Here is a 27509-nt window from a genome sequence, read left to right as displayed (position 1 = left end):
GGATGCCAGAAGGTTCTAGGGAAGATCCACCCTCTGCCCACACAGCCCTTGGAAACAGCTAGGGACCCTACCCCTATTTCAGCAAGTATCTCACCAATTACTGGAAAAAGGAGGAAAAAAGGAAAGAATGTCAGACAGTAGTCTTACAACATTACACTAGTGTTGCAGTTCTTTCCTGGCAGAGGTTTTTCAGTATCGGTGATAATAACAAGGAAAATTTAAGGAAAACTCGATTTGAGCACGTCAACAGCAACCACATTCCTTTAGCTTGTGATCACTCTTAACTCAAACAGACAAGATCCCCCCCTCCCGCCCTCTTCCTGCACTTAATTTCCAGGTAGAGTTTGTCAAAGCCTGAAATCTCACCTGAACTTTGGAAAGTCTTTCTGGAAAAAAAAAAAAAAGGGGAAAAAAAAAGACCCATACACAAATATTTGGCTAAGCGACCCATAGCAAATTGCGTAATGCCAGTTAAAAGTTGTGTTTTTTAAGTATCGGCCCCAGAGGTTTTATCTGAAATAAAATCCTGATTACTTCAGATTCTGGAGGCAAACTGTGACCTTGCTCTGCATCTCCAAATTTGAAACATTTGTGTTGTGCCCCTTGATAATGATGCCTCTTGCTAGAAAAGAAAAAAATCCTTTCAAAAACTTGCTTGTTTTATTAAATAAGGTAAGAAGGCCCCAAACATGCATATAAGAATTAGTTCAGCCTTGAAGCTTAATCAGAAGAGGTGACCCAAACTTGGGACTCCAGTGCTCTACCAAGCAAAAAGGACCCATCTCCAGGCATGCAGCCACATGCCCAGCGATGTTTCTGTCTGTAACCATCCCAGTCCTCAATCCTGGGGTCATTAAATGGGGATCAGGATTAGGTCAGCATATAGAACACAAGGAATTATATCCATTTCTTGCATCCTTCTCCTTGGTTTGCCTGGGAACACACCGTGAGAGCTGGGGGCAAAGGGGAGAACTGCATTGATGAGTTTTAAAACACATTGTCAGAGAGATTAAATAGCCCAACTCTCCCCAACCTTCACTTTACCAGCCCTACTTTCAGTAGCCAAGAAGAAAAAAAAAAGAAAGAAAAACCCCTAAAAGAAAAAGAAGAAATGTGATTAAAAATAAATTGAAAAGCCTAACTTGTAATAAAGCTGGCACTTGCCCCAGGCTTCAGGGATGTTTGAGACTATACACTCCACAGACACAATCTACAGATTTTATAGGGAAAAAAAATAGAGATATTTGCACTATTTAAAACAGGTTGCAAATACAGTTTATGTTTTGGAAATGTAGGGAGCACAGCTAACAAAATACAGAATGCAGCTATGAAATAAGCAACACTGTCCTAAAAAACTGTCATTATATAATGTCACTGTTTACACTAAGCCTTCAAAAAATACCTTCTGTTAATTTTTTTTAATTAATGGGGTGCTATACAGTTAAATAAACTCACGAAGAGTATTCGTGATTTCTGCATTTTTACTTCATATCCCAATCTTTATTTACAACATTACTGTTATAAATTACAAAGTACTGTTAATATTCTTCTCACTTGCTGGGATACCCAGTGGAGCTCCATGGGAGAAGGAACATAATGCAGGAAACCACTGCATTCGATTCTGCTCTTATTTAAATATTTTAAAGTCAGACAAAACTCCACTGAAATCAAGGGCTACAATACTGAAAACCTCTGCAATTCCACTGCTGGTCCTAAGACACTGCCAAACAATCTCCCTACATGCAGTGCGCCTCCAAATAAAGTTAAACTACTTCTAAAATATCAGCAACCCATGCAACTTCTTATTAGTGTGAAATTACTTAAGCCTTAATTCAGCAAGGTACTTAAGCACATTCCTAATTTTACAGGCATGAGACGTACCAGTGACCTTAATCAGACTAGTCACGCACTTACATTTAGGCACATGCTTAAGCATCTTGCAGTGCTAAAAGCCACAATAAGGAACAGTTCCATGTGAATTAAAGGCTGCTTTACACCTTCACAGGCATACTACCATTTTAAGTTATATATATATATATATATATATATATGTATATTTGCTAAAAGTAAGTGGCTGCACCACTTATTAGACAACCCTTAAAGTACGAAGATCACTGGAGGAGGAACAGTCTCTAATAATTTTAATAACATCAATCACTTGAAATAGACTTTTAATTCATATCTGATGCTTACTGAATGCCTTGCCCAGTGTATACACGTGCTGGGTAACAGCTTTAAAGCATTCCTTTGCGGACTTTCCCTAAACAGCACTCCTGAATGTGTAACTTTATTGCTTATGAGTAAGCATAGGCAAATATAAGGGGAAGGTACACACCTACGAAAACAGCTGGGAACAAACATACCACTGCTGAATTTTCACAGGAGATGCAAGGCTAAAAAACAACCCAGCAAACATATTTCAGAAGCTCCATCTCTTCAAAGAGCCCACAGAAACCTAAACGACTGCTGCATGATCTTAATTTACCTGGAGAAGTAAAAGCAGCTATTGTAAAAATAAATAAGTAAATAAATACAGAAATAGGCATCCACAGTCTAGAGAGGACTTCTGGATTTGGATGTGCACATAATCCAGGTGGTTCCACATCTAATGACCCAGCTTCTGCATGTCCATGCTTGTACCTGCACACACAACTGCAGAGCTCTGGGTGCCAATGTCAAGGTGCTCTGAGGACTCAGGTTTATGCAGTTATTTATCAAAGACTTCAGAAGCAAAATAAAACAAAACCAAGACAAAGAGAAAACAACAATCTCAGTAAGTGCAACTAAGTAGTAGTTTCCCCTTACCCTTCAACAGTTAGAGAAAATTTAAGGCTTGTTGATGTCAATAAGTAGTTATAACAAAGACATTAGTAACAGGGAGGATAGAGAATGCTGTGTGAATGTTCTCAGCATGGTTCATTGACAAGAGATCTAAAAATTGAATTATTAAGGAAAAAAATCATTGATTCTAAAATCTAGGCAAGGTAGCCAGGCTATGTTAAAACTTATTTAATTTTTTCCAGCGCTGCTTCATTCCTAAGCTCTCAGAGCCTCAGCTTTTCCATTGAAAAGCAAAAGACATTTTACGCACAATTTTCCCTCTACTAGAAAGAGGTATATTGTGCCCTTCAGTGAACATAAAATTGATATTATCATCTTTAGTTTATATCTCACTACTTAACCTTCAGATTAAAAGTTATTAGATTTGAATGACTAAAAAGACATCATGTCACCTTCCGTTCAATGCTGGGAGATGGCAGAACTTGGGGGAAAAGTCTGAACGATAAAAACACAAAAGTTACCAAGAGCATAAAGTTGTTTTTCACATTCTCTGATGAACCAGCACAAGCTCTACAAATGCAGTTATCTTTTCACCATGTTGTAATCTTCAATTATCAGAGTACTACAATACAAAATCAGACACAATCCAGTACCCTGCATGGAGTTTAATCTATACTTTAAAATGGCTCCTTCAATAGCAACAGCAGTTTAATAATTAGGCTTTATGTCTCTTCCGACAAAATGACTCAACACAGACGCTCCCTCAAAGTCTAACAAACAATTTTGGTCTAACCCAGTTATGTCAATATGAAACAAAGACTTTATCTTGGATCTAATTTAGCAGTTTTGCTCTACAGAGGTAAGTCCACATCATGATCAATGGGACTGTAAAACTCCTGATGCAGTTTGTAACCTTTCCTCACACGTTTTCAAAATAAGATGAAACTCACCAATGTAAAAAAAAAAAAAAAAAAAAAAGGCATTACTTTCATTTATATTGTGATATATTCATATTTCTTTCTGGTCAAATCTTCTTTTTGATCTGCCCAATTAAAGCAACCTCTCAACAATACACTGAATCCCCTATTTCTTGTACATTCCCCTTGCCTTTGAACATTAACACAATCTGAAGAACCCACATGGTCCCTCTGGAGTTCACTTCCCTCAATCTAACACTTCACATCTCAACACTTCATGAAACAGCTACTGTTAAAGGGCCCAACAGTGGCATCTTCACACTGATACCACAAATACCCCAACTTCGGTCACTGACTTGGGCACAGACACCAGATTCTAGTTAAAATTTCTTTTGTCCATCAAACATTCCTTTTTATGTGAACAAAACTACATTTTTCATTTGTATACATTTACTGGAATAGAAGTAAAAAACAGGATATAATGCCATCAATTTTTTTCAAGGAAAACCCCCTTCTTTCCCCACTTTGTGGACACACGGTAAAACTTGTATTTATTTAAATTCCTCAGAAAGCTTGAAGTGACACTTCATAATTACAGTATAGTTAAGCTCGAAGACAAAGTGAAGAAAAGAAACTTCCCCACAATTCTTTATATAAACCTCCTCCTTCTTTCTCCATGTACCAGTTGCGTTTGTGTTGCTACTCCAGTTTGTCATAAACACAGTCACCTTGTAACCCCTTTTTATCAAGCAATCTATGCACTACCTAAAAGTACACTAGGCTCCATCAGACAAGCTATAGGTTTACATTACCCAAACATTCCAATTCTGCCTGCTCAGCGCAGGTTGTCAATAAATGCAAGCAATTGCAAAACAGCAGTGTGTGTTTTTTTTCTCCTTAAGAGAACACTGATACGAGCCTGCCAGTTCTGCAAAATAAACCCTTTGCAATCTCTGCAGCTAATCTGTCAACAAATTACTATTAAAGTCATACCTCCTCAAAGTTCAAAAGCATTCTGGATTAGACAAAGATACTGAGTTTTATACTCATGGGGCAGTACTTGAAGTTACGGTATCAAAGTGGATCTTGCTATTGATGTGGAGAGGTTTGTATTTCTGCCACCATGCAACACAGCGCTTGGTGTCTTGCTGCTATATATCAGGATTCAACTTTGTAATCATTCTCTTTGTTCAATTCATAGTCTTGTTTCGCTGCTAATAACGTGAAGAACACTTTAATGAATAGTCCTGAGGATAAAAATAAAACGCAATAAATAATATTTATTTTATAAGCTTAAAAAAAAAAGTAAAGAAAAAAAAAGAACTGGCTGAGGCATCAAACCTTCTATTTGAGCAGACGTCAGAAACCACTGAAGCAACTACAGCTGTGATCATGTACATTAAAAGGCAGTTTGTCCCCATGAGTCTTTATTTATTACCGCTTGGTAGGCAACACTCACCCCATCATTACATACCTTCTGCCCAAGCTTCCCTTGCCCAGCTTGACCTTCTGCTTGTGGATCACTTCAACACTCATTTTGCACCTCCCAGATGTTTCTGATGATGCCTCAGAGCCAACAGACGTTGCCAGACTGCCTGGTACCCTGTTCCCAGGTTTTCTGCCCCATCCCTTGGTTCTGTCTCTGTGGGCACCTTGGGAGGAATCTCCTGAGCCCTGCTGCTTTATCCCATGCCAAATGCCCACTCCAATCTCTTTAGGAAGTCCAAAGACCCAGGCAACCTTCACGCTGATTCGAGGCTTTATAAGCAGGTCACCAAAACTCTACCCATTCTACCTCATCCTGACAGTCATTCCCATGAGATGCCAACCTCCAGCACCTGTGGAGGGAGGAGCAGTGGGAAGGCCACCTCTCCCACTCTCAGCAGGTGCCAAAGCACTGAAGGAAAAGGTTTTCCTTCCCTTATAGTTGGGTTCTGGGGGTGGCTTCTCCTCTATGTATTTGCATTTTTACCCAATTCTTTCACAGATGTACTGTCCCTGAAGAGTCACTTGTATTGCTTTGGCTCTCTTATTTCACCATTACAAATATAAACATCAGTTGGAGCTATTTGGCTTTGTTATACATAGCAGAACTCATCCCCACATTTGCTAATCCCATCTTAACAGTACATGTTATGAAATTGCTAATGCTAAAATAATTGAGCTTCACATCACTCTCTGTCTCCTTGCATGGCAGAATCACCCTAACACGACATGGGAAACGTAAAACTTGTCCTGCAAGTCCTCCCTGCACTTATAACAAGAGTGATCACACCGTACACTGCTCCTGCAAACATATGAACATCTGTGGTGCTCCATATTTTTCCAAGGTAAAATATTTACAAGTTTGCAGACCCATAAAAACTTCCTCAAAAAACCTGAACCATTTCTGTTTTCCTGTCATACTAACAAAGCTATTAGTCCTTATAAATGCATAAATTTCACAAAGAATGTGACCTGAAATTCAGCACAGACGCTTTCACAAGCCACTCTATGTCCAGGTTTCACTGTTCTGCCACGCTCATCATGGGAATACACAACTAATCACAGCAGCAAAGCTCAAACTACCCACCACTGATTTTTTTTTTTTTTTCCAGACAAAACAAGTGCCAGGTGGCAAAATGAAAAGATTTGAATGAAATGCTCTTAAGAAATAGCTGTTTAATTCAGAACTCATTCATTTGTATTGAAGAAGCGTTTTGTAGAACGCATTCTGTTAAGTGACCTGAGAGCATATGTTGTATATGGAGAAACATCTAAACATTATGCTCCATGTTGTATGTGTATCTGTAAATGCTTGCATTAGCTGTCTGAAAACAAGGGGTTTTCTTCTTTTCAGCGTTTAAAAATATTTTCCAAACACCAAGATTGATATTTTTATGCTAGCTCTGATTACTCTTTTATTGTTATCAGGTTTGGGTTTGTTGGTTGTTTTATTCTTTTAATACCTGTTTTAAACTTTGCAATCAACTTGCTTCATAAAAGATAAACTCCATGGAGAAGTTAGTCATCAAAACCAATTAACAGCAGAATTCAAACACAGAACATAAAGGTCTTTTAAGAAGTTGGAGAAAAGCAAGATCCCCAACCACATTTACTGTACTGGCAGAGGATAAATAAACTCCCAAGCTAAAATCTGAGCTGAGTGAAAGCAATCCCAAGCCTGGCAATCCCAGCCACAGCTCTGCTCTCACTGGGCTGGCCGGGCACAGTTTGGGGAGGGCTGGAGGACCAGTGAAATGAGGAATGAATGGGTGCCACTCCTTAATTGACCGAACGGGTGGCTGTTGAATGACACAACCCATTACACACGAGATGACGACGTTATCTGAGGCAGCAGGAGCCCTCTGGATGGCTACGGAGAAGCCCTGGCACAGGGTTAGTAACTGGTGGTAGGACCAGAGGTCTGAGCCATTCTGGTCCACAGTGTGCACATGCCTGCATGACCCCCCCTCCTCATTTCTCTCTGCACAAAGCAGCACTGGAAAATTCCATAGTGCTCCTATGGAAAATGCATTGTAATTAACTCATTTTGATATGAAGCCTTTTTAAGACAGGACCTTTGTGTTGAACACATTTTACTGTTCCACTCCTCTTCTACTGTCCTATATTAATCAAAGCTGTAACCCCTGTTGTCTTTGCACTACGAATCAGAATGTGCCCCTGGCAAAGAATGAGGGAAAAGTCAACAGGAATTAAGTTTCAGTGCAACTGTTTACTCAACTGTGGCCTGCAGTTATTGAAATTTTATCCGTGGTTTTGTGTGACTACTGCAGTAATGAATTCAGCATGGCTGTGATTTTCTCACTGATGGTATTCTCACTTCAAGTAAAAACCTGTAGGATGAAAATGATTGAAACAACCAAAGTCTGTGCATTTAGTATCATCCATTTTTCTGACTTGTTTAATTATGGCAGCTTTCTGTCTTAGGTTGGCAAATGGGGTGCCACGCTCCTCTCCAAGCCTTCCCTTTGCTTTGTTTTTGAGCACAGGTTTTTTCTTCTCCACAACAACCTGCTAAAAAGATCACTGTACACTTAGGGGAGTCTTAACCAGCTGCCAATTGCTTATTTAAAAGGTTTTAAGAATCCTTATTGCATTAGAGAGAGTGAGGGTTAGGCGTGAGTGTATTCACCATGGTTCTGCTGCAGCCTTTGTTCCCAAACACATTAATGATACATGCCCAGCACTTTGGTGTAAAATTTCCTCGGAGGGCTTCAGAATTTTATCAGGGAAAAGAAAAAGCCAAAACGTATTAAGCAGCTAATTTACACTTGTGAACTTAGTCACTTCCCAGAAAAGACACTAATTAAAATATGAAGGCAAAATGCACAATTTGGTTGTAATTCTTCTGAGTTGACAGGCACTGACATGGGATGTATTTATTTATTTACTCTGACGTTCTGCACAGCAGATACCTCCACGGCCTTTCTCACTAATAGAAAACGTTCTGTTGATAGAGGTTGCTAGGTTATATTAAAATCTGTTACAAAACCAAAACTTAACGTTACTGTATTTTCCACCCAGTGACATATTTTGGAAACCAGTTATTTGTATACAGCAGTTCACCCAATCACTGCCACCAGACTCAACACATTCAGGCAACAGAAGCAAGTCCTGATCTTTGGGTGTTTCCAGGGAATGACTAAAAAGCAGCCCCGGAAGAGAAGTCCAACCTTTCCCTTTACATTAAGAACTGCAATCCCCCATGGACAAAAAAATGTGCAGAATGTCACAGCCAAGTCCTGAAAGCATCCTCCGGCCTGGCAAAGGTTTGGGAGTGGGGGGGGGTTAAACGCTTCATGCTTTTTCTGTAGGTAGGAAACTTGTAATGCATCTTACAGTACCTGCTGTTGCTGAAGATGTGCTAAATCTGCAGCCCCAATTTCAACGGAAGGTGTCTCGCCGTTTGATCTCACTTCCCGCAGGCTGCACTCTAGTAAATGGTTGCCACCGCTCGCTCCATTCTGAATGGCTGAACCGTTACTTTTTGTCTCAGTCCCAGATTCTTGCATCATGACTCAAAAACCTGAAATAATTTAGGGGAGGGGAGGGGGTGAAAAAAAAAAAAAAAAAAGCAGCTGTTAAAACAGTTGCTGTATATAAGGAGACATGCCCTGTTTTAAATCCTGCCAAAACTGTAAACATATGTCATTTTCCTTCATACGATTTATCTTTCATTAATGGTTCATGCTACTAGTTTGTGTTTATTTATCCATTGGTACAGCTATAATTTTAGTAAGTTAGTTCTCTTCTAAATATAGTATTATTTGCTCAACATCTTTTTTCCCTTAGAGAAAAAAAAATATTTTTGAACGAACACACAGAATCCATAATTAAATTTCTCTAGTTACATCTGGATGCTTTCCTTTGAAACAGATGAGTCACTCTTGGCAACCTATGATGGACAATATCAAAAATGTGATATACACTGTGTAGGGGCAAGGAGGTGAAGCAGAGCACTCACTATTTTGGTTCCCATTCACACCATGATACTGCCAAACTAGCACCTTTTATTATTCGAAGCAATTCAGGCTGCATCTGGGATGTGCTGGACATCATCATTTGGGGAAAAGTTTTCATTTGGGGAAAACTGCTACAACTGCTCACAGAATTAGTCTTGCTGGCCAAATTTTTGGCTATGGATTTGGTCTGAATTTGCATGCTCTATGGCACTACAGAGAGGAGCCTTCTGTGTTATTTGGCTAAACATTATCTTAGCAGCAACAGTGCATCACAGCTAGCCCTCGAGGTCCACTGACTTGGTGGATGCCTGTCCCTGAGTGCTTTACACTCTGTGCTCATCAACAGTGGGCCACAAGCCCCACAACAAGGACAAGCACACGTTTCCTTACCCCAGAACTCCTGGGATTCACACATTTTCAGGAACTAACATCAGCATTTGTGCACAAGACCCCCAAACGAAGCATGTATGCAAACTGCTACCTTGGAGATATTACAATGAGTTGTTTTGTAAGTATTTCCACCTGCAAAGGGACAGGTTCCAGGGTTTTAATGCCATTAACCTGCTCGGCTTCCCAGCACATCCCTCCCTCCCTTTGTGCTCCTCCTCTCACCCTCATCCAGGTGAGATGGGGTATAGAAAGCCAAGCTGAGTGTCCCAAGCACTTTTCCTACTCCACACTAACTCATCACGTGCACACGTGAGGCAAATGCCTCTGTACAGAACAGTTCAACTGAAAGTAAGGTGCTTTATGTTCAAGGAAGAACCTATTTGAATTCAGTGACTACCCCAAATTAAAAGAAAGAAGGAAAAATCCCTTCCCTTCCAATATGTAAGGGAAAACACCAATCAGAAAGGGCAAGAGAAAGCAACGTGTTAGCACTCCTTGCCCACTCATGTCCGAGGAGGACAAACCACTCCTGAACCAGACCCTGCTCCAATGATGACAGGACACATTCACACCGATGGCTGCCCAAGCACATGGGCAGGAGTAGGACAGACTCAGACATTCTGATTACATTTAAATAAATTTCAGCTGGTCCATGGAAACTTCTTTCAATCTGTTTTGCTAAATCTTCGAATTATGCCAGGGGACAAAAGGGCTCAGGGGCTCATTATAAAGCTTCTGTCGACTCCCCTGTAAAAGCTCCAGAGATCTAAACAAACCTACAGCTTTCCCAACACCACTAGGAAATGCTTTTGGGTTTTAACATGATCCTGCTCCAACACAGACTAAGAATGGTGTGTTTTTCATTTTCAGCACTGTAAGAAAAGCCCACAAGCATGGTAAGGTCTAAATAAGTGTTTACATCTAACAGGCAAGGCTGGATTATATACCATACACCAGGCAACCACTGCATGGCACAGGTTGCTTCTGAAGAAGAGAGAGGAGTGAGAGTCTCCAGACAGCTCTCAAGTCACTCAAGGGTATACCATGCAATTTTTATATGCTACACTACTAAAAAGGACATACCTCTTTTAACCAGAGATAAATCAAGAAGAAAGAACTGATGTAATAATCTTCTGCTACCACCCAAATTTGGGGTCAAGTCTCAACTAAAGAAAATGGAGCATTATGTTAATTTATCTCAGCAGCAGATGAGGAGAAAGATGACCACCAGAGAAGGCTGGTTGGCAGGTTAAACCCAGGGACTCATGTCTTTGACTGTCCTGATGCACCACAAGTAATGGTGGGTGCATGTGCCCACCTCATAGACCAAAGGAAGGACACACCAAAGAACTGGTGGAAGATGCCTCCAGCAGACCCTGTGGTGGAAAGAGATGCTAAAACCAATGTGCCAGAACAGTAAAGGAGTACATCTTATTTTCCAACAGTTCTGATGCAACAAACTAGAAGCGAGAATGTGAATAAACTACCAGGACAGTCAGAGAAAGCACCAAGCAAAGCTCCGAGGTGCTTCTGACAGCAGTAAGAAGAATGTGCACCACTGAGGAGCAGATCCATCACTGCCTGATCACAATTTGTTGGCTTGCCTTTCTGAGCAAAATATCTTCAGGACACAGAAAATAATGCACAACCAAACTGGTCAAGAAATTATTTACTGTCTCTAGAACTGCAAAAATGCTCCTGGAAAAGAAAGAAAACCAGTAGAAATTGCTACAATTTTTCCAACCTACAGGACTAAGAAAAAGATGGATTATTTATTGTATTTGGTCACAAAAAGATCATAGTTCTTGAAAACCTTTTCCATGACAAATTTCATGCCCTGTTTTTACCTTTTGAAGAACCCCAGCCACTTACCAGCTGAGCTGCACAGGGCTGGCCTCAGCCCCTCCACTGGTTGTGACCACCCTACAGAGCAGCAGCTATCAAAGAAATAAGGCTGGAAACTGAGTTTGCCAAGAGACCATGTTTGAACTTGCAAAACATTATTTTATAAGCAGAAGAGAACATTTCTGAGCAAATTTTGCTTTAAAAACACCCATTTACAAGCGGTCAACCTCCATATATAACTTCAGCTGGATGCCTGTACAAAACACAAGCCCTTTGCTAAAATGCATCTGATAGAAAACAGAAATTTCAAGGGAAAAAGAAAACTGTTTATTCCTTCACTGCAGTTAAATGTGAGTTGACATAAATAATCACAGTTTGGTTTGATCATTAAGTGTCATGTCATGAAAATCAACCTGCAAGAGCTTTCTGCAAGAATGATTATTATTTGTCTTTTTGAGCACACCTAAATGAGCTGAGGTGATCGCACACTGAGGATGGCTGAGATAATTGTCTCTTCCCAGCACAGCAGAGACAGCCTTACAGGAGCCTATTACTGAAGTTTGTCATTCAAAATTGTGAAAGAAAAAAGCAAAGCAAGGTTGACTTGATGCAACATGATTGTTCTGCGGGAACTGAACTAAAGCTCCGGGTCTGGTATCACAAACTGTGATTCTGCTCTAAATACAACCCCAAATAACCAAAATAGTGCTGGAGAAGCTGTTATGCATAACCATTTATTATAGGAAATACAGTACTCCACAAACGCTTCCATGACATGCAGGAGACCATGTTCTGACTGAAGAAATTTAATGTCAAAAGAGCACGTCCATCTCACGTGTTGTAGAAGGCAGAATAATTCTCCTATCAGTTCTGCAAAGGAAAATATAATTTTAAAGCTTAAAATATGTGGGTTCTTACCAGTGTTAAGTATCTTTCTTTTTCCTCTCTCTGTATATAAATTCTATGGTATTTCATGTTATGAGGGATACAGAAAGACTCTGAATTATTAAAGATGACACAAGATGCTTTTCCCATATGAAGGGACCAAAGCTAAGCTGCAGTGTGAACAACAGCTTGTAAAACTTTATCCTGAAATCAAGGAGCACATAATAAAAGAACTGTTCTGATATGACTTACTGTCAACTTGGTTTAAAAATTTCCAAACAGTGATCAGTTTCTTGAGTTTCCCAATTTAACCTCCACAAAACCTTTTCTAGCTTCGATGCACAGTCAAATACAAAGTCAAAGCCCTACAGCTGGGCCCATCTCCTTGGTGAATATGTTACATTCAAGGTAGCGGAGTAAAATTTCAGAGGAGAGGAACCAAGGGATGGCACTCTGTCAACAGGGGGACAACAGCTAATCATCTTCCACATGACTTGGGACAGAAGCAGAGGACACCCAATTTCTTAAGGGCGTGGACAAAATTGAGAAAACATAGGTCAGGTGTTAACTTTGTCTGAATCAAAATTATCTGAATACTCCAATGCTGATGTTTTTAGGAAAAAAAACAGAACCTAAAAAAATCCTAATTTTGAAAAGGTTCTGTGCTCATTCATTAAATCAAAGTCCACAAAGTCCACAACACCACAAAGACCACATGCTGCTCAGCTCCACTGGGCTATTAAGATGAGCAAGGTTAAGCGTGGAGATTAGTAGGCAGGAGGTGGGTGCTGAAGTGTGCCATTTCTGCAATTCTTCTACCAGTATAGTTTCTAAAGACTAAGCAGCATTGGTTAATGTCAGCATGAGGGAGGATTTACTGACTGAAGCACCTGTCAGAATGAGGACCCATTGCAAGTCTGAAAGACTAAGGGACTGATATTCAGATGTCTTTAGATGCCTCACCATACACGGAGGCAGCTGGTGAGACAGTTTAAAGACTCCTGAATAAGCACCAACCTATATCTTTAAGCATCTCATCACTTTTAAAAAACTATCCCTGGGGTGTTCTGGGTCTTAACATCTCTGTTTTAATATACTTCCAGACTCAACCCAGACTACAGATTCACAATGTAGCCTCTGTTTCAAAGTTTCTTCCAAGGCTGATGATTTTATTTCAGCTGTTAGTATTTGGAGGTATTTACAAATATATATATATATATATATACACATATACGCATATAAAGATCATTCAGCATTTGTCTCCTGGGATCAGTGCTAGAGCAAAAATGTTGTCATAAAACAACACTTTGCCACATTTGTGCAAGATTTTAAGCTAACAAAAAGTTCAGTCTTTATTCCAGGGCAGTTAATTAAGGTTGACCAAGTCAGGCAGAAGTAAATTAACTTGGCTGATCAATTATTTATATGAAGCAGAATAAATGCCCTTAAAGAACTTGGCCCAGCCATGAAAGGACATGTAAATTAAACACAACACAGATTTATAAAATGTATTTCTACATTTATAGGCAGAAGAGCTAATGGTAAAACCAGTTTTAAGTGAGCAATCAAATCACAAAATCTAGCCTGAAATTCTCAGGCAGGCATAGTATCTATACGTGCATGGTCTATGATCAAATGTTTTACCTATTTGTTACAAGCAGTTCCCCAAAACAGGCTCAGGACTAACTTTAGAGCACTTCTCTGTGCAATTAAAAAACAAACAAACAAACAAACAAAAAACCCAAAAAACAAAATAAAACACCAAACAAGCAATGTTTGGAAGCATTCCATGACAACACAAGGCTGCAAAGACAGGATTTTACCTCTTGAAAACGAAGCGCGCTCCGGAGCGTGACCGGGAAGGCAACAGAGAGCAGGAGCAAAGCTGCTGCTTGCCCCCAGCACAGGGACAAAAGTACTGCAGGACCAGCCTGACACTCCCAGCACTGCTTGGGATCAGCAACAAGGACCACAGCCTTTGCCAGGAGACCCTTGCCCAGCTCACAGGTGGTCTCTTTTAGTCCCGGTGTCTTTGGAGCAAGTGCCCTGCCAGGGAAAGCACCTCAGGCTCCACATCCCACCACCGCTTCTGAATTTTTCCAGGAACATGTTTTGATGCCCCCCAGGCGATGCTGAAACACCCATCTCCTCCAGCTGACAGCCCGTGCCTAGGTTGGTGAGGTAGCCAGCAGCACCATCCCGCCATCCATGAGTTCAGTAAAAGAAAAAGGACTCGCTAGTGGAAATTAAAAGCCTTGTGTAAGGTAAGGCTTTGATGTGCCATGGGGGAAGGCGTACAGATGTTCAGCTGCTCATTTACTAAATTACACCATGTCACAATTAACTGTGAATCAGCCAGCTTCACACGAGCAGCTCAAGGGCTGCCACCATGCTAAGTGCAGAAATAACGCCGGGGAGTGGAGTCCAAACTAGCCAGGTGGACCAGATGACTTCTCTCTGCCGGTGTTTGTGGTTAGCACGACTATTAGAAAGAGCCATCCCAACATATGGCATGATTTAAGTAAATCAGATCATGCTGAACTCACCAGCCTTTCTCAACTTACAAACCCCTCCGCTCTCGTCATTGCAGATGGGTGAACACCCGTCATGCTTTTAGAGTTTTCAGTAGCCGTCATTTATCCTGCTGACAGGGTGTATTTTAGGTATAATTATGTACTAACTAACTATAGATCAACTGTCAGTACATTAGGGTACTTTTTGGATAAAACTTACCCCTTTGAAGGCCAGTCGCCTACACACTACTGGTGGTTGCTGAATTGTGCAGGAGTAGGAGAAAGGAGAAAGGGATTCAAAGTGCAATTAAGGATCATATTTAAGAATCAACCAAAATAGTAAGGAACAGAGCGAATCAGGCTCAGCTGTCCTGAAAAGTGATGCTGAGTCACGTCTGACAACGGTGTTTGGAGGAGGAGAGGCAAACCTGGAGCAAGGCAAGGGAGGAACATGCACGGGATGTGTGGAAAGAGGAAACAAAGAGACAGCGACGAGGTGAAATCCTTTGATATTTCCTCAGCTTAAAGAGGTAATTCAATGCATTAAAATGGATCCTTGAAATTTCAAAGGATGAAACTCACACAATAAAGATTGTCGAGAGTGCTATTTTCTAGGATTAGAACAAAAACGTATTGGGATTTGCTATATGATCTTATGTCACTGAGCACGACTGTACACTTGCTGTTATGCAAGCACCATCTTCCAATAGAGAATTTTCATAATTATAACAGAAAGGCGTAAATTTTCTAATGCATGGCAGTTCAAAAAGTAATCAAGAGAATGAGCCTGAGGGCTATTTTAATGTATGCAAAGCTAGTGACCCACAGTAAATGGGAGGTAGGCTTCAATGAATGCAAAGTAATGCACACATACTAAAGACCTGGTCTGATGAGGGACGGCTAAAATTAACACCCAATTAATTTCCGAATTGACAAACAAATGAAACCCATAAATCTACTTTCTCATTAATTTTCTTGTGGTATAATTTAAAGCAGTAATATGAGGGCAAAAACTGAGCATTATCCATCATAAATATCAAAAAAGATAGCACTGTAACACCATAAATTATGCATATTACCTGTTGTTAAAAATGATTAATGTATTATCAACTTTATCGTGCACTGTATATGTCTAGACGTATCTAAAATCTGAAATTTCATTTAGTGCTTAAGAAATAAAGGGTCCAGAAGAAATGGGATTACCCACAGCACATCCTTGGCTCTGTCTCCTGACACAGGCACAGCCCTGACACTCTCACCTCAGCTGGATTCATCCCAAGCCTTGGGTCAGTGGAGGTTGAGCACATCACTGGGGTGACGTGCTGAGCCTCTCTGGGGAAAGGAAACAAATCACACTGTTCTTGGAGCATCCCTGAGGGCTGATCCACAGCCTTGGCACCCAGTTTACATAGGGCTGCTCCCCTTACCTGCCCTCCCAGTCCTGGGGTAGAGCTACTTGATGATGCAGAGGGAGGTAAGAAATGGACAAGGAGGATAAAAATGTGAGGCTGTGACTATATTGAGTGATGAGCCAGTACTTTCCAAAAGTGCTTGAGCACATCACCTTGGCCAATGCGAAAAGCACATGGGTTGCCTTCCCTCCTCCCTGTGGGTCATGATGGTGACCAGCCTGGTTTATTACCAGGGTTTAAGTCCACTTGCCACTCTCAAGTCTCCTGAAGAGCAGCTTCACCCATTCCTGTCTAGATATGCAGGCTGCCACAACTACTTCTTTATTTAACTATATACAATGGCACAACCTTTTTCACTGTTGGTAAGTGTGGCTCGCACTGCCCTGGGTTCCTTCTTTTCAGCACCAGCATGTATTGCCAGGGCCACAGCAACCTGAAATCATTTGGAGGCATCTCAGTGAAAGGCTGACTGATGCTCTGCAGGAGCTGAAATTTAAGACAGTTGCAGTGAGAAGAAGGGAAGGAGAATCAGGAGCCTAATCCCCCTTGTGCCACGCTGACTTATTGTGAAATCATGGTCAAACAACTTAAACATCTCAGAGAACCAGTCAGTGCAGTTACCCCTACGGAAATCTCTTCTGCTGAGCGTGTTGCTGACCACAAACAGCAACAACAGAGATCGGGCAAATCCAAGAAGAATTAATTGAAACAGACATTAAAAGGTTGCCATATGCTCAATTCAAAAGAGCTGGAGTTGGTCCCCATGAAAAACTAGAGCACTAAAACATACCAAGCTGTGAAGACAACAGGTCTCACTCCTTTCCATGAGGTAAGACCCAAAGCATTAGTCAGACAATGGACAATACAACTTTACCCACACCAGGTTTTTGCATTCTGCCTTAATTTTACACATGCACACAAGTTACTTCCAGTCTCACCTGGGATAAACAAACTCCCTTTCCAAAGCCAGCTCCATCTCAATCTATGCCTCTCAGCTTGACAGCTATTAAATCCATATTCAGCATGAACCTCATGCCATAGCTGCATAAAAGCTCTAGAGCTGGGCCACTTCCAAGCGACTGGCAAATACGATGTAATCATTTACATACCATCATCGGCAGAGTGAGGTTCCTTCCTCTCTCTTGGGGAGAGCTGTCTTTCAGCCGTGAGCTTGACAGAAATCATCCTTACCATCACTGGGATCATCATTTATTTGGAAGGAAAGGAATGGCGAGCGGCAAAAAAAAAAAAAAACCCAAACCCAACCAGAAGCCATAATTTGTTGTGCCATATGACTCTGTGACTGCTACTGCATGGATACGAGCACCATGGCATTAGAGGAATGACTCCTCCAGAGAGAAGGACTCAACTGCAGCACGGTGAGAGGCTGCAGAGCTGCCTCGGTGCTGGCCCCATGGTTGGTGTCCCTGGGGAGGTACCCACCTGCTCATCCCAGCCTGGGCATCACAGAGAGCGTGTGGGGCTCCCCGCTGTTCTGTGCAGAACAGGAACAGAAACTGCAGAGCTGTTCTCACAGCCACGACTTATTTGTTTGTATGCACACTGCTCTGAGCTTGCAACATAAACTCTTGCAGTCTGTCTCGCAGAAAAACAGGTGAGTATTCAACCAAATAAAAGACCAAAGCTGCATTTAGTAAATATAGTCAGTTTATGCCAGATAGAAGCAGCTTTGCTACAACAAGATGATACCAAACCTTGTACCAAGTGCTGGCTGTAGATGAATTAAGACTCCCACCCTCCACACACATCTCTGTTAAAGCATATCTGAATTGTCTAGCAGCCTCCATAAGTCAAAAACCACCTCAAAGCCAGGTGCAACTCTAATAATTCTGCACAACACCATTTTCACTTCACTATTTTCACTTAGTCCAAGGCAGTGAAGGTTTGATTCATCACAGTAACACGAGTCAATTAAAGACCAGCTTGTCCACTTATGCACTCAGGCACCTCCCGCTCCCTTCCAGCCCCAACACTGCTCCAGCAGCCCAAACGAACAGTATGTTTGGATCACTGGTGTGAACTAGGGAATACAACAGATCACATTTCTATGCATATTTTGTTGCTTGCTTTTCCAAGGGATGAAAAGGACAATTATTAAATTTTATCCTTCAAAAGCTTTTTAAAAAACGTATATTCAAGATACTTTAACAAATGAATTCACATATAAAGGAACAGACAATACCTTCATATTTTAACAAATAAATTCACATATACAGGAATAGACAACACCTTCAAGTTAACATTTCTTTCCCAAGGTCACTCAAAGACAGTTTACTCCTTTTGTGTGCATAGCCCTAACAATTTACTGTTAGTGATAACAGGTCCTGCCTGGCATTTGAAATTCTGGCATTTGAAATCCAATCCCCCTTCAGAAACAACAACAAACAATAATTCTGAAAAACAAAGATGGTGTGAGCGAGTTTTTCTTGCTCGTTTTCAAAACAACCCAAAAGCAACAACTACCAGGATGGCGCTCTCTAATTAGGACTCCCAGAAACCAAAGAACAAACAGGCAGCATAGAGAAATTAGCAGATATAAATGCAGTTTTCCAGTTATAAAAAGAAGAAAAGCAGCTCTGTCATCTCACTTGCAGGAGGAGGAGCGACAGAGCACGTTTTTAAATTTGGTATTTTCTCTCCATTCAAACGGCTCTACTTCTAAAACACATTTTCCTCAGATCTCCTCGGAAATAAAAGTGAAAGCTTTGCCTTTTCCAACTCCATCGAGGGCGCATGCATCAATTAAAATCCGACATGAGGAAAGAGGGAAACCAAAAAGCCCCCAACCAAACGCTGACACAGAAGGCAAGGCTGTACTTTTGGGGTGATTTACCTGGTTCATAGCCCTATATCTTTGTCCTAGACCTTCTACCTCCTTGTTTGCTCCATGCAGGATTTTCTAGCCATCAGCCGTCTACCGCTGTGCTAGTCGTCTTGCAGGAGTGCTCTCTCCCTTCTGAAAAAAGCAAACAACTGGATAGATATCATTACACTAAGGAAATCTCTTGGAAAAACCAAACAACTTGCTAATCTTTCTAGCCCCTTCACCCAAGTTAAAGATAAGCAAAGCAAACCAAAGTGAGTTTCAGCCACATTCCAGGGACAAGCTCCCCTTTTTCTCCTTTATCAAAATCCCAGCATTTAAAGGTTTTTTTCCAGACCTTGCAGGATAAACTGCTGCTCACACCCGCAAACAAAGCAATATTTGTTTAATAACTGATTGCTGCCATGGGTACAGTAAACAAGGGGCCCAGCATTTGTGTTTATGAACAAACACATCATCTTGCAAGAGCAATTTAACATTAACCAGGTGGAATAATCAACAGATTTCATAGGTGACACTCGGGGCAGGACTAATGTAAACAGAGCAGGGAGGAGAAAGGGGCCACTCTTAGGGAATCAAGGTTGAGGCAAATGCATTACAGAGTAAACAGCTGGGAAGAACTCAAGACAAACAAATAGTCATTCTTCTGACATTTCGAGAAGCAGAAAGGTTGTACGTTACATGCATCAGCTGCTGACCACCATGAAATCAAACCAGTTGGGGACCAGGCCTTCTTGTTTACACAGTGCCATGTTTGCTTATAAACAACAATTTGCTGTTACCAACCTCGCATTACTCATTGCATAAACGAGCAGATCAAGTGAAATCCTGTTAACTCTTCTGTGGATTGAGGGTTTTTTCCTCCCCTTCAACAACAACAAACAAAAAAGCCTTTGCAGTCTTGCTGTGCAACCTCAAGACAACAGGCAGCAGAGAAAAATAGAGAGCTGTGCATCTGTTCTGATAAAGGGGAAAGAAAGGAGTTGAAAACACTTGAAAGTGTTTCACGGAACAAGATTTACCGGCCAAACCACTGATGTGAAAGATCCATTTGCATTCAAAAAAAAACCCCAAAACCCTCCAACAACCAACAACTGCAAAAGGTGGGGTGCAAAATTTTCATTTCACTCCTAGAACAAACAAGCAAAACAACAGCTTTTCACACAAAAGAACCTGCCCTGCACGACCATGGACACGTGTGGTTTACACATACACCCATGGCCATGCCACCTCCCTGCAGCAGAGATGAACCAGCAAGCCATGGTTCAGCCCTCTTTCTCCTCCTTTCTCTCTCCCATCCTCAACTCCTTTGCTTCTGCCTCCCATCACCATTCTCTGATCTCTGTAGAGGTCCCAGCTCCTTTTTGTTAACCCAAGGGGGCCAGAAGGCTCATGGATGCCTTCTCACAACCAAAACCTCTGGCCCCCACTCAACATCCCTCTCTTGGCCCCAAGGCACTGTGACATTAGTCCTCAAGGTGCTCAGGATGCCAAAATTCCCTGGGTTTGCCACCTTCCATAAAGCTTTTCCTTCTCCATCTCTCATCCCTGTATCACTCAAGAAGTTGCCTATTGCAACATTCCTCCGGGAAGGTTTCTGTAATTTCTCTATCCTGAACATGGATTTTGGGAAAGATGTGAAGTACAGAGAGTGAAGACGGATGGTCCTATCCGTGAAGGTTAATCCAGGGCTCTGGGTTACATTCCTTGCCTGACACAATCCCTGAGTGTGACCTCCAGAAGTCTCTTCATCCCTCTCCTATGTAAAATAAGCCCTTTAAGATGTTGTACCAGCTGGGTGGGGTTAGAGGATGTAGTTGTGGGCTATACCACGGGACGTTTTTTCTCCCAGCTGCACTGTGGCCCCTCCCTGGTTCACCACTACCATCTGATGAGCACCAGCACCACTGCCACACACTGAGGAAAATCATCCCTGTTTCGAATCCACAAAGCATCCAAGGTCACAGCTGGCCCTGGCACTAATCTCCCCTCCCTTGCCATTTCGTGTGTAAACAGCATGATGGCCAGAAGCCTCCCCCCTCATCATTTTTTCACAAGTTTTAGAATATTTGGTACTTTTTTCCACAGCACAATCCTGGACATTGACAGCTGGCCAAGAACCTCCGTTTTCTTTATCAGAAAATATTTAGCCTTTTGTTGTAGTAAGAAAAAACCCGGTTCAAAACCCATGAAATCAGTACAACCTACTAATAAGGCAGGTATTTAAATAAAACCCAAATGCAGTATTGTTCGGGCAACGGCCTATTTTTTAATACATCAGGTTGACAGCATAATAGCAGGCAGGATGAAAGGTGCGACTCGAGGACGGGGTTGGCGTCCGCACACCAGGAAAACAGAAGTGTTGCCCCATTTCCTGTGCTGCAGCAGAGTATTTCTGATGTCTGGGGCTGCCGGGGACTTAACTCTGAATTAATGATTACACACAATACCCTCCTTTCTCCCCTCCCTGCAGGACAGCGAGGGCCAGCCTCACCGAACGACTGTGGGCAGGCAGGCACAGGTCACGGGGGATTTAGATATTTCACAGCAGCTTCAAAAATTTAGACACCGCAACCTGAAGGCTTCTGAAAACATCAAGCTTCACATAAAAGTCCTGATATTTCCCTACTTGAGGCAACTGCTCTCACCTCAGCAGCGCTGCCTGTTCCACGGTCCTTTTCCAACACATAAAATCACAGTTTATTCAGTACAAAGTAACTATGCTATGATAAAAACTATAAGCATATCATTCAAATGCTTTATTGGTCAAATAGATGGATGCTTTTATTAGTCCAACCTTTTTTGTAATGGAGTGCCACTGATGACCCAGTGTTAGCCTCATTCCCTGCTATTAATCACACTTCTAAGAGCTCATTTTGCTTTAAAATCTTAAGAAATTGCTATAATTTAAAGACATGGTGTCTACATAATGGGAAATGCTTCACAGATTGTATCATTCCATATAACACAGAATTTTTATGGCAATGCTGACCACGATACCAAGGTATTACAAAACTTGAATAAAATATTTTATGAAGAAAATCTAAATGTAAACTTCCTTTTGCATTTGTGGTTTGCCACATCCATAATGTTTTAATCACAGCCTTTTGGGAGTTGCAGTTTTCAACTGCATGTGGCTTACACAGATTAACACTACAAAAACACTCCCTGAACAAATATAAACAGACCAAAACAAAATTAAATGAAAATTAAATAAAATAAAATGATGGACCATGAGAGAAAGACTGTTCAAGTTATATTTTCATGATTTTCACGCAAGGGATTTATCCTCTCATTGACTAGATTATCTCTTTCCTTTTTTTGCACAGGGAAAACAGATGATGTTTACTGTGAAAAACTTTTATGACAAAGTGGAAGCATCTTACGAATTTACCTACACAGAGAATTAAATTAATATAATGATGGTCCTAACCCATATTATTAAAATGTACTTTGCAAAATGTTTTGACAATGTTGACTGCTGCAGGAGGGAAAACACATTTAAGACTATTTCAGCCAAATGCAGAAGCAGAAGCCTTTCATTTTTCAAATGCTAAGTAAAAAGCATCTTTAAACATCTTCTCATGAAAGAAAATGCAGTGCAATTATGTTATATGGCACATACAAAAGCGTGTTCTTTTCCTCAGTTCTCTAACAAGATATTAGTACCTCCTGGCCTTAGGAATATTATGTGTAAATCACATCATATTCAGAGTGTCTGAATTAATTATAATAGGAGCTGGAGAGAAATGTTAACTTTCCAGGTTGTTGCTAAGGATTAGCCCTTGTTTACAATTCTGTATTTATAGAACAAGAAAAATTTGTCAAATGAAGGGCAAAGAGGAAAGCAAGAACACAAATTTAGCTTTGATTTCAAAACAAATCAGATCTCGCAACATTCCCAGAGAAGAAAACCACAGTTTTTAATGTGAAGATGCAAATGAGTCTCAGAATATAAAAATGTTTTATAATTCTGTGCATTCAACACTCGTAGATGTTATTTAAAGAATTTATGTTAACATTTCTCATCCTCACACAGCAAGTCCAATTTGCTGCAAACAGCATCAATTTAAAATGGATTGCATTTCTGTGGGGCACGGGGTAGCTGAGGAGGCTGAAGCAGAAGGCAGCAGGGAGTTTGGCCCCCAGGCACCAGATTTGAAGGGATTCACAGACTACTCCAAAGGGGTTCAAGGCAGTGTGCAGGAGGAACAAGCCCTCTGCCTTCAACAGGCTTAATCTTGGCTACACAGAGATGTGCAGATCCATCCAGAGGGCAAGTCATGAATCTCAAAACCACTGCAAAGGACCATTTGACTTCCCCAAATGCAGTGAGTCTGTGATGTGAAAAAACACCTTATAAGAAGGGCACTTTGGAGACCAAGAAAGGTCCATCATGCAAAAAACACATTATTTCTGGAGAGCCCTGTGAGGACAGATGGCCCAAGGCTCCAAGTCCATGGGATGGGTCCCAGTGAGCAGAGAGCCAAAGCCTTGCAGGGACTTGCAGGTCTCAGGCACCTTGGCAGAACTGGCCAGGGAAGTTTGTACTGCTCACTATTCTGAGGATAAAGAAAGCACTTCGGCCTCCAGCACTTTCATTTCTTTGCACAAACAAAGGCACACCCACTACAATTAAGTTGCAAAACCCTTTTCATTACGACTCCTTGTTTTCACACACTTCAAGCCTTCCAAGATCTGCAGTCCCTCTCATGCTTCCATCAGTGTGTGCTTCTGTGGGGAAAACTAAGCAAAGGCTCTGTAGTGGTTTCAGTTTATGGAGAAGCAAATGGAAAAATGCTTTTTCCCATTTAAAAAAAAAAATGTAACCACCAACTTCTGAGCAGGGTGACTTGTAAAAATGCTGAGCACCCACAACTGAGAGTATCTAACCCCCCACAAGAATCAGGCCCATAACACAATATGAAAAATGCACTTAGCTAAGCTTTTGTGGAAACACAGATGGTCTCCCTGCCTTGCCCTGTCCAAGGGCTATGTCTCTCAGATTACAGCTAGGGCAGCACGATGGAGCAGGGAAACCAAACATGTGCCCATGCACACTGGTCTATAAGCTAATGCACATAGGCACACGTGCTATTGAAGAACCCAACATATATCAGTTTCACATCATTCACAACAGAGTTAATTGGGACACAAGAGGTGCTTTCCCCCCAGTTTTGTCTTGGCGTTTTTTTTTTAACAGGAACAGCTCCAGTCTGGGTCCAGAGCAAGGATCCCACCCCATCACATTTCTGTGCAGGAGACGTGTACATACTGCACATGTTCCTCAGCAGCCACGCACATGGATCCCAAGCACCCAAAAATACAGTTGGTCCTCATCACGCTGGTCCAATGGGGGGGGGGGAAAGTGCGAATTTTTTCCACCTCAAAATTTCATCCTGTGCCTGAGAAAACTCCCTAAAAAAGCTCTGTTGAAACCAATTAGTTTCTAACTTACCAGAAAAAGCACACATGCCTACTTTTGAGTCAGGATGCAGGAAGACAAGTTCTTAATATCCTTCTTCTGCATTCACCCATGGCTGAAGAGCAATGCCCACCTCTAAGCCACCACCAGAGATGACTGGGAAAGGGTTCAACAGCAGAGAGGAGTTACCAGACACCAAATAAGCCTCTCCAGCCTGTCTTGACCAATGACAGTGGGCAACTGTGAGCACTCCTGTGGCTGCCCATACCTTTTCCATGCATGATGCCAATGGAACAGAAAGCCTCTCAACAGACAGCACCGTGGCCCCATGACCTCTCCAAAAAAAGCTGTTCAGCCCTGGATTGGAAGGGTCCATCACTGCCAAGTTTGGCAGAGGTTGCTCTGTGTTTCAGGAAATGGCCTTTCTGGTGCTGAATCTCCAGCAGCATGTGGGGGCCGTTTACAACCAGCAGTGTGTGTTTAACATCCAAAATGTGCACTGAAGACAGTATTTGAACATCTCCAGCCACATGCAGGTGCATGGTCCCACAGATGTGCTGGCTCCCAAACACTGAAGAGCTAAGGCATGTGGCTTCCTGCTCCAAGGGCTTGTGAAAGAGAAGGATACACTCTCTCTATTTACAGTCTATTCAAGACAAGACTATTCAGTGTCAGGATGTGCCGTAAGAGGGTAATTTGCACCCTAAACTGGATTGTACGATACCGCAGTCACAGACCGTATGATCCCTTCCTTTGGATTAAAACCGTTTGTACAAGTCAAAGCAGAACAAGGAGAGTAACAAAACATACAGTGTATTTTGTTCTACACTGCAGCCACATATTTCAACTGCCTCAGCCAAATTCTTAGAGTAAACACAGCTTTAAAAGAAAATAACTAGAATAAAGAGCTTCTGGAAAGTTCTGACTGATTATGCATGCAAGAATTCTGCTACTGCTTCCTCCCATCATCTGAAAAATAAACCAACCACCCAACTTCCACAACTATCTACAAAAGTGCTATTTTTCTGAAACATGTTACAATACTATCTGAGGTCTGCAAGTTGTAATGAATGCATCTTGTTTTGTAAAATACACAGAGGAGCTCAATTAAATGAACAACTGTAAAGGAAATAGAGCTGATAAAGGAATTAATGCTCTGTGTGCCAGATCATAACATAACATCTAGGATAACAAAACCGTGTCAAACATGCAACCGCTGAAGACTTAAAAAAATGAAACAACAAAGTTAAACCCTAAAATATTAAAGCACATAAAATCAGAATGCACAAAACTTATTTTACATAATTGAGAGGGGAGCATGGGCAGAAGCAAAGGGATCTCTCATAGCTGTTATTCAAGACTTACTAAATACATAAAAAGACTGAATGTTTTGTAAACGAGCACCTGCTCCGCTGATGATCCGCTCCTTTCTCGCTGCCCAACCTGCTTTTTTCCAAAGACCAAGCTAACCCAACTTCCCATCCGCCGAGGCATGGCTGAAATTATTTCTCAATCTGAGTCTGCATCTCGGTCTCCTTTTTTTTCCCTCCCCTTCCCGCTTTCCTGTGCCGCTCGGGCTGCCCACACGCTGGAAGGGAGCCGCCAGCCCCGGTGCCTGCTCCGGCTGTCGGCACACACGACACCGGTGGGAGCACAGACTAGAGCTCAGCCGGAAGGGAGACAGTCAGGGTTCTGCAAAACCTCGCACGTCGGCTTTTCTCCTTTCGCAGTTGGCGTGTGAACTTGTAACTCGGAAATTGCAAGTTCCCACCAATTTTTTTGGCAACTTGAATGCAGTTTTTAGGAAAACATAGTATGCGGCTTTTGGCACACGGAACTACGCGCAAAGACTTTTCAGACAAAATATGCAAAGGTGATGGTCTCGCAAGCCTTTAAGGGCTTGCTGGATGGAACACGGCTTGGAAGGCAAGAGTACAAAATTCTGACTCCCACAAGCAGTAATAAAAATCTGTGTTCAAGCGGCTCCACAGACACTTACTCACAAAACAGGCATAATATCTGCATGGAACATATATATGGAACAGCCTCGGCAATGCGATGTACCCACAGTTCTGCACCATCCAGCAAACTGGGCATCTAGAGACACCTAAAACAGTCCCTCTCCTACACTTCTGACTAAAAAGGCAAGACTATAGGCACTTTCTGGCAGACTTGAACATCAGTATACTCGGGGGAGAGGAGGATGGAAAATACTTTAAATTACAGAGATGCTAATCTCCCACTACTGATGTGTCCAGTTATTAGTCAAGTTGCTTCAGCAAAACATCTGGCCTGAGCCACGGGCCTGGTGAGCAGCATGAGAAGTCCCTGGTGTGGCTGCAGCCTCTTCATGTCAGCATAAAAAACACCCATATTTCCCCCGCTTGTCTGGCCACAGACTGCGTGAGAGTTGCACACACCTATTTGTATCACCTTGCCACTGGCAAAGCCTACTGGCATCCCCTCCTGCTCTGAGAGATGTGGATTTAGCAAAGGATTTAATTCTTCCCTTCTTTCTCTAAGACCTTTATAGTAGAGGTATGAAGTTAGAGGAGCTTCTTCAGGAACCTCACTCCCAGGAGTGCTGACCTCAAGGAGTTCCCAATGGCAAGGATTCCATGGGTGGTAGCTGTGATTACCACCACGGAGGGATACAAGGGAAACGGTATGGACAGTGTCAGGAGCTCCATGCACCACGGCCAACAGCTTCAACAACACTAAATACACAAATTATTAATTACCAACACTATGGCCCATAGATGGTCATGGCTCACCAAAGGCGTCCAGACGAAGAACTGTAGCAACTTCAATTAAAGGGTACGACGCACCATGATTAATACAGCCCCAACCTAATTCTGTTGAACTGAGTGTGAGAGAACACAGACTGTTCTATTTGAAAAGGCACATAATGTATGTGTGCGTGGACATTTGTATATATGCATCTACATGCTCCACATATTACTTTGTATGGTAAGAAATTCCAATAATGTTTGGATATGGGCTGCAAATTTATTGACATCATCAACTGCAA

General features: G+C 41.8%; 1 protein-coding gene across 19 annotated transcripts in view; it reads right to left on the bottom strand.

The window, feature by feature from the left end:
* FOXP1 (forkhead box P1) overlaps positions 1-27509 on the bottom strand; it is a 335164-nt gene that overhangs the window by 156333 nt on the left and 151322 nt on the right. For 8 of the 19 annotated variants that reach the window (XM_018068369.2, XM_018068350.2, XM_018068365.2 and 5 more), the window contains exons 1-2: positions 19063-19345; positions 8546-8727 (exon numbers count right to left, since the gene is read on the bottom strand). In XM_018068369.2, the coding sequence (XP_017923858.1) occupies positions 8546-8716 (171 nt within the window). In that variant the 5' untranslated portion in view covers positions 8717-8727; positions 19063-19345. Of the gene's footprint in view, positions 1-8545; positions 8728-17317; positions 17417-17651; positions 18513-19062; positions 19362-27509 lie in introns of those variants that run through there. The other 11 variants (XM_018068353.2, XM_018068351.3, XM_018068354.2 and 8 more) reach the window with 5 other exon arrangements.

Source organism: Manacus vitellinus, unplaced genomic scaffold (assembly GCF_001715985.3).
Source record: "Manacus vitellinus isolate BGI_N305 unplaced genomic scaffold, ASM171598v3 scaffold_14_pilon, whole genome shotgun sequence".
NCBI classification, from domain to species: domain Eukaryota; kingdom Metazoa; phylum Chordata; class Aves; order Passeriformes; family Pipridae; genus Manacus; species Manacus vitellinus.
This window is presented reverse-complemented; position numbering and strand designations above follow the sequence as displayed.